Source organism: Cervus elaphus, chromosome 32 (genome assembly GCF_910594005.1).
Source record: "Cervus elaphus chromosome 32, mCerEla1.1, whole genome shotgun sequence".
In the NCBI taxonomy this organism is placed as follows: Eukaryota; Metazoa; Chordata; class Mammalia; order Artiodactyla; family Cervidae; genus Cervus; species Cervus elaphus.
In genome coordinates this window covers 11,433,556-11,447,151 of record NC_057846.1, presented here as the reverse complement: position 1 = coordinate 11,447,151, position 13,596 = coordinate 11,433,556, and the positions used below count along the sequence as shown (strand labels likewise).

At 42.6% G+C, this 13,596-nt stretch overlaps 1 protein-coding gene across 1 annotated transcript in view; it reads left to right on the top strand.

Moving 5' to 3' along the window:
• Positions 1-3,754, top strand: part of CSMD1 (CUB and Sushi multiple domains 1) — a 2,014,689-nt gene extending 2,010,935 nt beyond the window's left edge. Inside the window, exons 69-70 of the mRNA XM_043893675.1 lie at positions 348-480; positions 581-3,754. Of these exons, the coding sequence (XP_043749610.1) occupies positions 348-480; positions 581-740 (293 nt within the window). The 3' untranslated portion in view covers positions 741-3,754. The remainder of the gene's footprint in view (positions 1-347; positions 481-580) is intronic.
• Positions 3,755-13,596: the final 9,842 nt, after the last annotated feature.

Sequence of the window (13,596 nt, the reverse complement as noted above, 5' to 3'; positions counted from 1 at the left end):
TTTATAGACAGGTACAGCCCTATAGATGCTTCAGTTAGACTTTACACAAATGTGAGTCTCTACAGCCATGAGCAAAAGCCAGTATGACCACCGCCCACTTTGCAGTTCTCACACTGGAAACACGACACTCTCAGTGTTGACGGTCAGTGAGGAACCACCAGCCTTTTCTGTTAATCCTTAAGATGGATATTAAAATCTTTGAAAACAGTGTCAGCTGCTTTCCAACGGAGTGGGAACACTTTCTGCTTCTTGGGGAGTCTGCCTTTGTTTATAAAGCCCACTGTAGCTCTGTCTCTGTGTGAGCAGGAGGACGCTGACTGCAGCTTAACGCTCCCTTTGTTTTCCAGACCCCGTGAGCTCCGACCAGGACTCCTCCGGTCAGTACCACGGCACCAGCAGTGGCTCTGTGGCGGCTGCCATTCTAGTTCCGTTCTTCGCACTCATCTTATCAGGGTTTGCATTTTACCTCTACAAACACAGGTACCGTCGCCCCGCCGTCGGTTTACAGACACTGCGTCTCTCCCCACGCCCTGGCCCAGCGGTCCTGACGGCCTGTCCCCCCTCTTGTCTCCCGCCCCAGGACGAGACCCAAGGTCCAGTACAACGGCTACGCCGGCCACGAGAACAGCAACGGGCAGGCCTCCTTTGAGAACCCCATGTACGACACGAACTTAAAGCCCACCGAGGCCAAGGCCGTGCGCTTTGACACGACTCTGAACACGGTGTGCACCGTGGTGTAGCCCGTGGGCGGCCGCCTCATAGCCATACCTCCAACGACGGACAGCAGGGACCACAGGTGCCACAAACCCTCCCCTCCGGCCCGGCCCCTCCCGGCCACGCGGGGGACGCGGGCCACAGGCAGACCCTCGTCCCGGGAGCGGACCCGCCGCCGCCCTGCCGCGGCCCCGGGGCGCGGAGGAGGGCGCGGCCCCAGGACGCGTGGCCTTGCCCAGCAGCCCTGCCCGCCTGCTGTGGCCCAGCTGCCTCTCAGCGCAGCCTCGGCCGGTCGGCCTCTGGGCCACACGTGGTAGCACCGCAGTATGGGTTCATTGTTTTGTTTTTTTTTAATCCCCATGAATATTCTGGAAAAAGAAAAAAAAAGCCCTCCTGAAGAAGACACCTTTCCGGCAGCCGCACACACCTGCAGACGCTTTGCGCCGTCCTCCCCGAGACCGGCAAGCTTCGAGGGCCCCGCAGCTCACCTCGGGGCCACCCCAGGGCCATCTGCAAATTTCCCAGTCAGCTGTTCTCTCGCAGAATTTTTGATGCACAATTTTTTGCACTACTGTGTTATGAATGACTAAGATTCTGATAAAAAATAAACTATTTACATGGGGTTTCTACACACTATCCATTGTATATAAGCATCCTGCCATACTGTCAAGCTAAGCATTCCAGCTTCAGTTTAGTTAGCGTGTGAGAAAAAAGAAAAAAAATCCCCAGATATGGCACAGGTTTTAAAACGAAAAATAATATCGAAGAGATTTATTTTATTACTGCTTTCTTTTAGCTTCACAGCTGTGTTGAATTCATTGAGAAAGAACAGAGGCCTTTTATTTCCCACATCCTTTCTTTAGTCTTGTCCCCATCCCATGATCGTAGATATTCCACTACTTCATAGCAGGAGGTCTGCAGCACTTTCCAAGTGCAGTGTACAGATGTGAATAGTAATTTATTTTAGGTCGCTCCTGACCTGCCTGTGGGTTTGGGTTCACCACACAGTCTTCCTGTCCATCCTCTGCTGTGATTTCTTTCTTTCGCTGCCATCCCTCTCATTTTCTGTTAAAGAACTGTGTGTTCCTGGGACGCAGTGGAAAAGTTTCAGGATGATCAAAATAGTAAGTGTTCCTTTAGAGGCAAGGAAAAGTCACACCCACTCTTCTTTCCTGATGACACAAATATTACTATTATAGATTTCTTCTGTTTTATGCTATATAATCCCATATGGAAAGAAAACCTTGGTGATTTTTTGTCTTCACAGGTAAATTATGAATCACAGTATAAATAAAGTAGGTGTGACTCCCCAGGCAGTAAAAACCCAGACAGGAAGCAGAAAATGCGGCCGTGAGGATGTTTACATAAAAAACTCAGAGATCATGTTTATTTTTACTTACAGTTGTTTGATTAAAAAAAATTTTTTTTTTGCTTTGAAAAGGCAAGGCGTATGTTATTATCTGAGTTTTAAGTATGCATTCCACTTACTGAGAAGGTCCCCTTTGTCCATCCTTGGCAGCATCAGTAGAGACTTGGTTCTTGAGGACATGTTGACATGTAGCTTTAAGACTGATGTATGTGTTTGTTACATGTTTCGATGCAGGGCTTGAAAAGTGAACAATGAAAAACACAGATGTCAGGATAATAGCTCATTCTTTCAAAAGTTTCAATCTGAACATTTCAGTTGCTCTTACCCATGGGGCACTCACGGTCCTGCTGCCTGAAGGGCACAGCTGTCGGGAGGCGTGGCCAAGCTGTGGCCCCGCCTCTCCCGGCCTCTCCCACCCGCAGCATGGAGCTCCAGGGTTCGCCCTGGCCAACCTGGCAATGGGACCAAGCGGGCTTTGCAGCCTGGAGTCCTTCCGGCTTCTTCTCCTTAGGCCAGATGAGGTCAGTCAGAGGCAGGCTCCTCGCACACCCAGGGAGCTGAAGTAAAGAGAAGACAGGAGGAAGCCGTCGCGTCTTTGTGTGCAGGGGAGAACAGGGTTACTATACATATGAGGTGTATATATATACATACATATAGATAAATATAATAGCGTGTACATATGCAGTTTGAGTCATTCAAACTAGGTGCAAAATGCTGACTTCAGAGTCTGAATCAGTGTCTCTCTCCACATCCCTGACCTGCTTGCTGGTCAATGACGTTACGAAACCCTGACACGACAGGACATACCTACATACAGGAAACCACATATCAGATCAGACGTGATTCTCCTTTGTGTGCACACTCAGAGTGTCCTCAGGTGCCCGTTTGGAGCATGTTGTTAAAAAAAGTGCCCCATGAAATTCCTGTGCGAGAGTCCTGCCCAGTTTCTCCCCAGGCTGTGTGCAGTGTTGATCAGATTCCCGCGAGGTGCTGGAGGTCCGGTCCAAGCCGTCGGCACGTGCGCCCTCTGGTCCGGCTGCAGGATTGTTTCCGGGAGCAGCCAGAGGCCGAGGAGGGCGGGAGCCCCGGACAGGTCCTGTGCTTCAAAGCTGTTCAAACTGCTGCTTGTCCCACACATCTTGCCTTTCTTCAGGCTAGCTGCAATAATTTTTTTCTTCTGTAAAATATTTTGTAAACAACCACAAAAAAAAAAAAAAAAAGCTATTATAAAAAAGGGGAAAGAACGCTGGCATTACGATCAGGAAACCATCGCCATCAGCCACCCGTCTCGCCACCTCGCCACATGCTGCTGACATGAAGTAGGTGCAAACGACCTTTTTGTACAGAGATATATTTTTTATGAAGAATTTGTAAAATTATTAAATATGCTGTAATTTTTTGATTAATGTAGGTAAATTGTTAAAAAAAATAAATGTTTTTACAATACAAAACTGTAATTTTCCCAATAATGTACAATGTACCATCTCTAGCTGACGTTCAGTTCCAATCCTATTACACATGTATTAATATTAAAGTGACCTGTTAAAATGAACAGTTATCTTTTTTTGTCAAAAAAAAAAATTATACAGAGAGTGTAATATAGCCTGTGCAATGCCACCTATCTTTAAAGCAAATCAGAGTTCTAATTAAATATTTAATTTTAGATTTCTATTTTTTGGTGTGAATTTATTTTATCTTTAATAGATGCCTGCAAGTCCCTGGAAGGGGAGGGAAAGAATGAACAAATTAGTGATGGGTGTTCACTGTATTTAGAACGAGAGTCAATACTTTTCCCAAGATACAGCATCCCCGTTGTGGTTAATAAAGAGCACATCTATGAAAAGCACTGATACAGAGAAACAGAGACTGACAGACTTCTTGATGGTTTTTGAGTTAAAATCAGTGAGAGCTTTCAGTTCCCTCCAAACCAAAGTCAAGCCTACACTTTTATGATTAAAAAAAAAAAACGTGTGAGTTCTTTCAGTAAGGCTTCACAACACTGAAAACGCCATATAAGAAAACACAGACAGATTTCATTGAACATTCCAAGGGTCATGCACGAAGAAGGCTCAGAGAACACCCCTCAGGACCCTGTGGACAGCAGAGCCAGCTCCCTGCTCACTTCTGGGCTGGGGGTACACAAAGCTTTCTGAATCCTTGGTGTCAGGTAGGGTGTTGTGCAATTAACCAGATGCTATAGTCATTTTCCTGAGAATCAAGTCACCACACAACAAAAAAACAACCCAAGAAGAGGTCCGCTGTGGCTTCCAAGTAACAAAGGTTTGTCATCCAGCCTAGTGTGTAGGTCTCCTAGGACCAGTGGATGTCTTTATTTATTTTTTTTTATTATTATTTTTTTTTCCAGTGGGTTTTATCATACATTGATATGAATCAGCCATGGATTTACATGTATTCCCAATCCCGATCCCCCCTCCCACCTCCCTCTCCACCCGATTCCTCTGGGTCTTCCCAGTGCACCAGGCTGGAGCACTTGTCTCATGCATCCCACCTGGGCTGGTGATCTGTTTCACCATAGATAGTATACATGCTGTTCTTTTGAAATATCCCACCCTCACATTCTCCCACAAAGTTCAAAAGTCTGTTCTGTATTTCTGTGTCTCTTTTTCTGTTTTGCATATAGGGTTATCGTTATCACCTTTCTAAATTCCATATATATGTGTTAGTATGCTGTAATGCTCTTTATCTTTCTGGCTTACTTCACTCTGTATAATGGGCTCCAGCTTCATCCATCTCATTAGGACTGGTTCAAATGAATTCTTTTTAATGGCTGAGTAATATTCCATGGTGTATATGTACCACAGCTTCCTTATCCATTCATCTGCTGATGGGCATCTAGGTTGCTTCCATGTCCTGGCTATTATAAACAGTGCTGCGATGAACATTGGGGTGTACGTGTCTCTTTCAGATCTGGTTTCCTCAGTGTGTATGCCCAGAAGTGGGATTGCTGGGTCATATGGCAGTTTTATTTCCAGTTTTTTAAGAAATCTCCACACTGTTTTCCATAGCGGCTGTACTAGTTTGCATTCCCACCAACAGTGTAAGAGGGTTCCCTTTTCTCCACACCCTCTCCAGCATTTATTGCTTGTAGACTTTTGGATAGCAGCCATCCTGACTGGCGTGTAATGGTACCTCATTGTGGTTTTGATTTGCATTTCTCTAATAATGAGTGATGTTGAGCATCTTTTCATGTGTTTGTTAGCCATCTGTATGTCTTCTTTGGAGAAATGTCTGTTTAGTTCTTTGGCCCATTTTTTGATTGGGTCATTTATTTTTCTGGAATTGAGCTGCAGGAGTTGCTTGTATATTTTTGAGATTAATCCTTTGTCTGTTTCTTCATTTGCTATTATTTTCTCCCAATCTGAGGGCTGTCTTTTCACCTTACTTATAGTTTCCTTTGTATTGCAAAAGCTTTTAAGTTTCATTAGGTCCCATTTGTTTAGTTTTGCTTTTATTTCCAATATTCTGGGAGGTGGGTCAGAGAGGATCTTGCTGTGATTTATGTCGGAGAGTGTTTTGCCTATGTTCTCCTCTAGGAGTTTTATAGTTTCTGGTCTTACATTTAGATCTTTAATCCATTTTGAGTTTATTTTTGTGTATGGTGTTAGAAAGTGTTCTAGTTTCATTCTTTTACAAGTGGTTGACCAGTTTTCCCAGCACCACTTGTTAAAGAGGTTGTCTTTTTTCCATTGTATATCCTTGCTTCCTTTGTCAAAGATAAGGTGTCCATAGGTTCGTGGATTTATCTCTGGGCTTTCTATTCTGTTCCATTGATCTATATTTCTGTCTTTGTGCCAGTACCATACTGTCTTGATGACTGTGGCTTTGTAGTAGAGTCTGAAGTCAGGCAGGTTGATTGCTCCAGTTCCATTCTTCTTTCTCAAGATTATTTTGGCTATTCGAGGTTTTTTGTATTTCCATACAAATTGTGAAATTCTTTGGTCTAGTTCTGTGAAAAATACCGTTGGTAGCTTGATAGGGATTGCATTGAATCTATAGACTGCTTTGGGTAGAATAGCCATTTTGACAATATTGATTCTTCCAATCCATGAACACGGTATGTTTCTCCATCTGTTTGTGTCCTCTTTGATTTCTTTCATCAGTGTTTTATAGTTTTCTATGTATAGGTCTTTTGTTTCTTTAGGTAGATATACTCCTAAGTATTTTATTCTTTTTGTTGCAATGGTGAATGGTATTGTTTCCTTAATTTCTCTTTCTGTTTTTTCATTGTTAGTATATAGGAATGCAAGGGATTTCTGTATGTTAATTTTATATCCTGCAACTTTACTATATTCATTGATTAGCTCTAGTAATTTTCTGGTAGAGTCTTTAGGGTTTTCTATATAGAGGATCATGTCATCTGCAAACAGTGAGAGTTTTACTTCTTCTTTTCCTATCTGGATTCCTTTTACTTCTTTTTCTGCTCTGATTGCTGTGGCCAAAACTTCCAACACTATGTTGAATAGTAGTGGTGAGAGTGGGCACCCTTGTCTTGTTCCTGATTTCAGGGGAAATGCCTTCAATTTTTCACCATTGAGGGTGATGCTTGCTGTGGGTTTGTCATATATAGCTTTTATTATGTTGAGGTATGTTCCTTCTATTCCTGCTTTTTGGAGAGTTTTAATCATAAATGAGTGTTGAATTTTGTCAAAGGCTTTCTCTGCATCTATTGAGATAATCATATGGTTTTTATCTTTCAATTTGTTAATGTGGTGTATTACATTGATTGATTTGCAGATATTAAAGAATCCTTGCATTCCTGGGATAAAGCCCACTTGGTCATGGTGTATGATTTTTTTAATATATTGTTGGATTCTGTTTGCTAGAATTTTGTTAAGGATTTTTGCATCTATGTTCATCAGTGATATTGGCCTGTAGTTTTCTTTTTTTGTGGCATCTTTGTCTGGTTTTGGAATTAGGGTGATGGTGGCCTCATAGAATGAGTTTGGGAGTTTCCCTTCTTCTGCAATTTTCTGGAAGAGTTTGAGTAAGATAGGTGTTAGCTCTTCTCTAAATTTTTGGTAGAATTCAGCTGTGAAGCCATCTGGTCCTGGGCTTTTGTTTGCTGGAAGATTTTTGATGACAGTTTCGATTTCCTTGCTTGTGATGGGTCTGTTAAGATCTTCTATTTCTTCCTGGTTCAGTTTTGGAAAGTTATACTTTTCTAAGAATTTGTCCATTTCATCCAAGTTGTCCATTTTATTGGCATAGAGCTGCTGGTAGTAGTCTCTTATGATCCTTTGTATTTCAGTGTTGTCTGTTGTGATCTCTCCATTTTCATTTCTAATTTTGTTAATTTGGTTTTTCTCTCTTTGTTTCTTAATGAGTCTTGCTAATGGTTCGTCAATTTTGTTTATTTTTTCAAAAAACCAGCTTTTAGCTTTGTTGATTTTTGCTATGGTCTCTTTAGTTTCTATTGCATTTATTTCTGCCCTGATTTTTAAGATTTCTTTCCTTCTGCTAACTCTGGGGTCTTCATTTCTTCCTTCTCTAATTGCTTTAGGTGTAGAGTTAAGTTATTTATTTGGTTTTTTTCTTGTTTCTTGATGTAAGCCTGTAATGCTATGAACCTTCCCCTTAGCACTGCTTTTACAGTGTCCCATAGGTTTTGGGTTGTTGTGTTTTCATTTTCATTCATTTCTATACATATTTTGATTTCTTTTTTGATTTCTTCTATGATTTGTTGGTTATTCAGAAGCGTGTTATTTAGCCTCCATATGTTTGAATTTTTAACAATTTTTTTCCTGTAATTGAGATCTAATCTTACTGCACTGTGGTCAGAAAAGATGACTGGAATGATTTCAATTTTTTTGAATTTTCCAAGACCAGATTTATGGCCCAGGATGTGATCTATTCTGGAGAAGGTTCCGTGTGCACTTGAGAAAAAGGTGAAGTTGATTGTTTTGGGGTGAAATGTCCTATAGATATCAATTAGGTTTAGCTGGTCCATTGTGTCATTTAAGGTTTGTGTTTCCTTGTTAATTTTCTGTTTAGTTGATCTGTCCATAGTTGTGAGTGGGGTATTAAAGTCTCCCACTATTATTGTGTTACTATTAATTTCCTCTTTCATACTTGTTAGCTTTTGCCGTACATATTGCGGTGCTCCTATGTTGGGTGCATATATATTTATAATTGTTATATCTTCTTCTTTGATTGATCCTTTGATCATTATGTAGTGTCCTTCTTTGTCTCTTTTCACATCCTTTATTTGAAAGTCTATTTTATCTGATATGAGTATTGGGACTCCTGCTTTCTTTTGGTCTCCATTTGCATGAAATATTTTTTTCCAGCCCTTCACTTTTAGTCTGTATGTGTCTCTTGTTTTGAGGTGGGTCTCTTGTAGACAGCATATATAGGGGTCTTGTTTTTGTATCCATTCAGCCAATCTTTGTCTTTTGGTTGGGGCATTCAACCCATTTACATTTAGGGTAATTATTGATAGGTGTGGTCCCGTTGCCATTTACTTTGTTGTTTTGGGTTCACGTTTATACAACCTTTCTGTATTTCCTGTCTAGAGAAGATCCTTTAGCATTTGTTGAAGAGCTGGTTTGGTGGTGCTGAATTCTCTCAGCTTTTGCTTATCTGTAAAGCTTTTGAATTCTCCTTCATATCTGAATGAGATCCTTGCTGGATACAGTAATCTAGGTTGTAGGTTATTCTCTTTCATTACTTTCAGTACGTCCTGCCATTCCCTTCTGGCCTGGAGGGTTTCTATTGATAGATCAGCTGTTATCCTTATGGGAATCCCTTTGTGTGTTATTTGTTGTTTTTCCCTTGCTGCTTTTAATATTCGTTCTTTGTGTTTGATCTTTGTTAATTTGATTAATATGTGTCTTGGGGTGTTTTGCCTTGGGTTTATCCTGTTTGGGACTCTCTGGGTTTCTTGGATTTGGGTGGCTATTTCCTTCCCCATTTTAGGGAAGTTTTCAGCTATTATCTCCTCGAGTATTTTCTCATGGCCTTTCTTTTTGTCTTCTTCTTCTGGAACTCCTATGATTCGAATGTTGGGGCGTTTCACAGTGTCCCAGAGGTCCCTGAGGTTGTCCTCATTTCTTTTGATCCTTTTTTCTTTTTTCCTCTCTGCTTCATTTATTTCCACCATTTTATCTTCTACCTCACTTATCCTATCTTCTGCCTCCGTTATTCTACTCTTGGTTCCCTCCAAAGTGTTTTTGATCTCATTCATTGCATTATTCATTTTTAATTGACTCTTTTTTATTTCTTCTAGGTCTTTATTAAACAGTTCTTGAATCTTTTCAATCTTTGTTTCCAGGCTATTTATCTGTAACTCCATTTTGTTTTCAAGATTTTGGATCATTTTTATTATCATTATTCTAAATTCTTTTTCAGGTAGCTTCCCTATCTCCTCCCCTTTTGTTTGACTTGGTGGGCATTTTTCATGTTCCTTTACCTGTTGGGTATTTCTTTGCCTTTTCATCTTGTTTAGATTGCTGTATCTGGAGTGGGCTTTCTGTATTCTGGAGGTCTGTGGTTCCTTTTTATTGTGGAGGATTAACCCAGTGGGTGGGGTTAGACGATTGGCTTGTCAAGATTTCCTGGTTAGGGGAGCTTGCGTCAGTGTTCTGGTGCGTGGAACTTGATTTCTTCTCTTTGGAGAGCAATGGAGTGCCCAGTAATGAGTTTTGAGATGGGTCTATGTGTTAGGTGTGTCCTTGGGCAGCCTGTATGTTGATGTTCAGGGCTATGTTCCTGCGTTGCTGGAGAATTTGCGTGGTATGTCTTGCTCTAAAACTTATTGGCTCTTGGGTGGTGGTTGGTTTCAGTGTAGGTATGGAGGCTTTTGGACGGTCACTTATTACTTAAAGTTCCATGTAGTCAGGAGTTTTCTGGTGTTCTCAGGTTTTGGGCTTAAGTCTCCTGCCTCTGGATTTCAGTTTTATTCTTCCTATAGTCTCAGGACTTCTCCAACTATACAGTCCTGATAAGAAAACTTCTAGGTTAATGGCTAAAAGATTCTCCCCCGTTAGGAACACCCAGAGAGGTTCACAGAGTTACATGAAGAAGAGGAGAGGGAGGAGGGAGATAGAGATGAACAGGAGGAGAAAAAGGGGTACTCAAGAGGAGAGAGACAGATCTACGCTGCTGTCTATTCCCAGAGTGTTCTCCGTAGCCCAGTCACGTACAAGGATTCACAGAATTGGATTGGGAAGAGAAGGGGAAAGGAGGAAATAGAGGTGTTCTGAGGTAGAAAACAGAGAGTCAAGATTGGGACAGAATAATCTTCGGTTTAAAAATAGGGCTTCTCTTCTTTTTTTTTTTTTTTTTGTAAGGTTATAGTGTATTGAAAATGAAAATTAAGGAGTAGTAGAGGAGTACTAGAGGACTTTAAAAGAAATAAGAGAAAAAGAAAAATAGAAAATAGAAGAGAAAAAGGAAAGAAAAAAAAGAAAAAAAAAGAAAGAAAAAAAAAAAGAAAAAAAAATTTTTTTTTCCCCCTAATTAAAAAATCGTAAAAGTCTGTGGAAATGAAAGTTAAGGAGTAATGGGGGAGTAATAGGGGATTTTAAAGGAAAATAAAAGAGAAGAAAGAAAAAAGAAAAAAATTAAAAAAATAAAAAAAAAATTTAAAAAAAAAAAAAAAAGAGAGAAAAAAGTAAAATTATATCTAGGAGTTTCTCTGGAGCTGTTGCGGTCAGTGTGGGTTCGGCTCAGTTTCAGATAGCTCCTCGTTCCAGCTTACGCTTCTCGATATCTACAGGCCCCTCCGGTGTAGTCAGTGTTTCCTAGAGGGATTTTAATCTGTTGCACCAGTCCCTTCTGAAGCGGTTCCCTTTGTTTATTTGGCTTCTGTTTGCCGGTCTCTTCAGAGCCTCATTTCCGCCCTGACACAGGCGGGCGGAGGTGGACTCTTATTCAGGTAGCTAGTTCCCTCGCTCTCCTTTCGAAGACAATGGGCTGCTTTTCTGGGCGCCTGATGACCTCAGCTAGCGATCTGAAGTTGTTTTGTGAAGTTTGCTCTGCGTTCAGTTATTCTTTTGATGAATTTGTAGGAGAGAAAGTGGTCTCCCCGTCCTACTCCTCCGCCATCTTGGCTCCTCCCAGTGGATGTCTTTAAATGCCAAGGGCTAGGACCTTGCAGGAAAACCAGCTCCAGACACCCACAGACATTCAATATAATCTAACAAAGTAGGTTTTGCCACTGATTCTACAGATGACCAAGCAGAAATCCAGAGACATTAGTGAGATTATTCAAGTATGCAAAGCTCAGCGATGCTGACGTTAGAGGCCAGTTTTCCCTTGCTTTAACATTCTTCTTTGCCATTTGCTTTAACATTCCTGGGGCAGGGAAATCCGTCTGCTCTGCCTGGAGGGTGGGTTGCAGCACACGGCCTGCACGGGGGAACTTCAGGAGCTGTCGGGAGGCTGAGCACACAACCAGCCGTGGGCGCACGCTCGCTCTGAACGCTCACCGGGGCCCCTTCCGTGAAGGCCTGTGAGGTTCACACTCTCACCAGCTGGGAGCCCAGCACACAGCGATGCAGCCGTGGGTGCCAGGCAGAGGCTCCTGAGAGCACGAGATGAAATCTGACTGCCTCCTGGTCTTGGCTGAATCATTGTCATGGGACGATAGCAGGTTTCGACCAAGGCAAAGTGCCCAGAATGTCAGGTTCACGTCTCTGGACATCACTGCTTCAGAAATCCAGCTCAGCTTCTTTTCTTCCCATGGCAGAGCCTGGGGAACAGCCTCCCCATGACAGTTTGTGGGGTATCAGCCTCAATTCCCCCGCCACCCTGAGCCCGGAACCTCCTCCTGGGGCCAGGGGCAGGCTGGAGCCTTGAGGGCCATGGCTCAAGCCCGGGGGCACTTTTGCCTGATATGAGGGGTCTCCCAGCAGCCTCTGGAAACCAGCCACCCCTCCCCCTCTCCATCACCCCTGGCCCAAGTGCTGGGCTGCTCTCTCTTGGGTGCCCCCCACACCCTTCCGAAATTCTTCTGTTCAGGACGTTCACACTTGCGCTTCCGCTCCTGTTCAGGAACTCGGTGGTTGTGGCTACAACTGATCAGATCCAGAAGGTGCCTCCTCCAGGGCCGCGCTGACATAGCCTTGGAGCTAGACGACCACTCCTGCCTCCAGCACAGTTTCATTGCCAACACAGGAAGAGCGTTAGCCCTGACTGTAAACCCGGCGGCTCCCTTCTGTCTTTGCTGAGGAACAGTCACCAGAGGAGCAAGCAGTTCCTCATGGGGAGTCACTCACTGGAGAACAGCAGAGCCTGGGTCCAGCGATGCCCCACAGGTGGTCAGTCTTTCTGCTCCAGTGCTCCGGGAAGTTTGCGGTCATTGAAAGTCCAGGTAAACTAATATTTTCTCTCCTCAACGTGGTGTGTTCTAGAAAATTAAAGACAGCACTAGAATGGAAATTTAAAAGAAAAAAGATAGTCAACCACAGTCACTAGAAGTCAAAATTGGGCCAGTGATATACATAAAGAAATACTCCATATTCAAGGTTTGTTCTCCATGGGACACTGATACATCTTCTCCCAGACAACTGCCCTGGCTTGCCATGACAATTTTTTAGGGAAGACGCCCTTAGTGTCTAAGAAGGCCATAAGACCTGCTGATTCGACAAGTGTTTATTCAGTATTTACTAAATATCAAAATTGAGATTAGCTTTGGAGACCTCAAGATTAAAAAAAAATAGCAAAGTCCAGGCTCCTAAGAAAAGTCCAGTCCAGGAGAGGCAAACAGTCGCAGTAAATATGGTTGCTATGTGGTTGGTACATGCATTTGTCTGTCTGCTCAGAGTGATGTATCACGGGAAAGGATACCTAATATTTCTGGGGGCAGCATAGGTGGGGAGATTATTGAGGAAGGCTTCCCAGGAGCTGTTAAGAAGGAAATCCAAATGCCTGAGGTAAAGAAGAGACGACACCAGCCACATCTCTCTTTCTTGGCTTTTGTATCAAGAAAGCCAACAATTTCACAAAGCTCCCCATCTCCCCCCACCACCTTCAACAAACTTCAGTTTCCATCTCATGGTCCAGAATCTGCCCACAAGACACTTGGGGATGCAAAGAAAGGTGGAAAAATAGACAATGGAAACTTCAGTAACATTAGGACTCATCACCTTGGGGGTGGGTCAGGAAGTCCCCAGTGACAGTGTGGGTTTTGGTGGTAACAAAAATAAATTGCTTTAAGGCATTTTCTTCCTTTGAGAATAAATAAAAGATCCCATGTGTTTACCCCCAAACAGAAATCAGACGCTGAGACTCAGCCACGAGGATCCATGCTCACTCACTCAGCAATTCTGCATCACTGTAGGGCCTCATTATACATATTGCTTCCCTCTAGCCCACCCTCCCCACTCTTTGTTGTTGTTGTTAATTTGAGGCTTTAAAACAAAAAGACAAAGACAAAAATAAGTTTATGAATACATGTATATACTAATTTAGAGAAATTTCTTTATGGGTAGGGTAGCGCTCATTCAGTAGCATTCTCCCCCTAGATACGAGAGTTTATACATAAATAAATT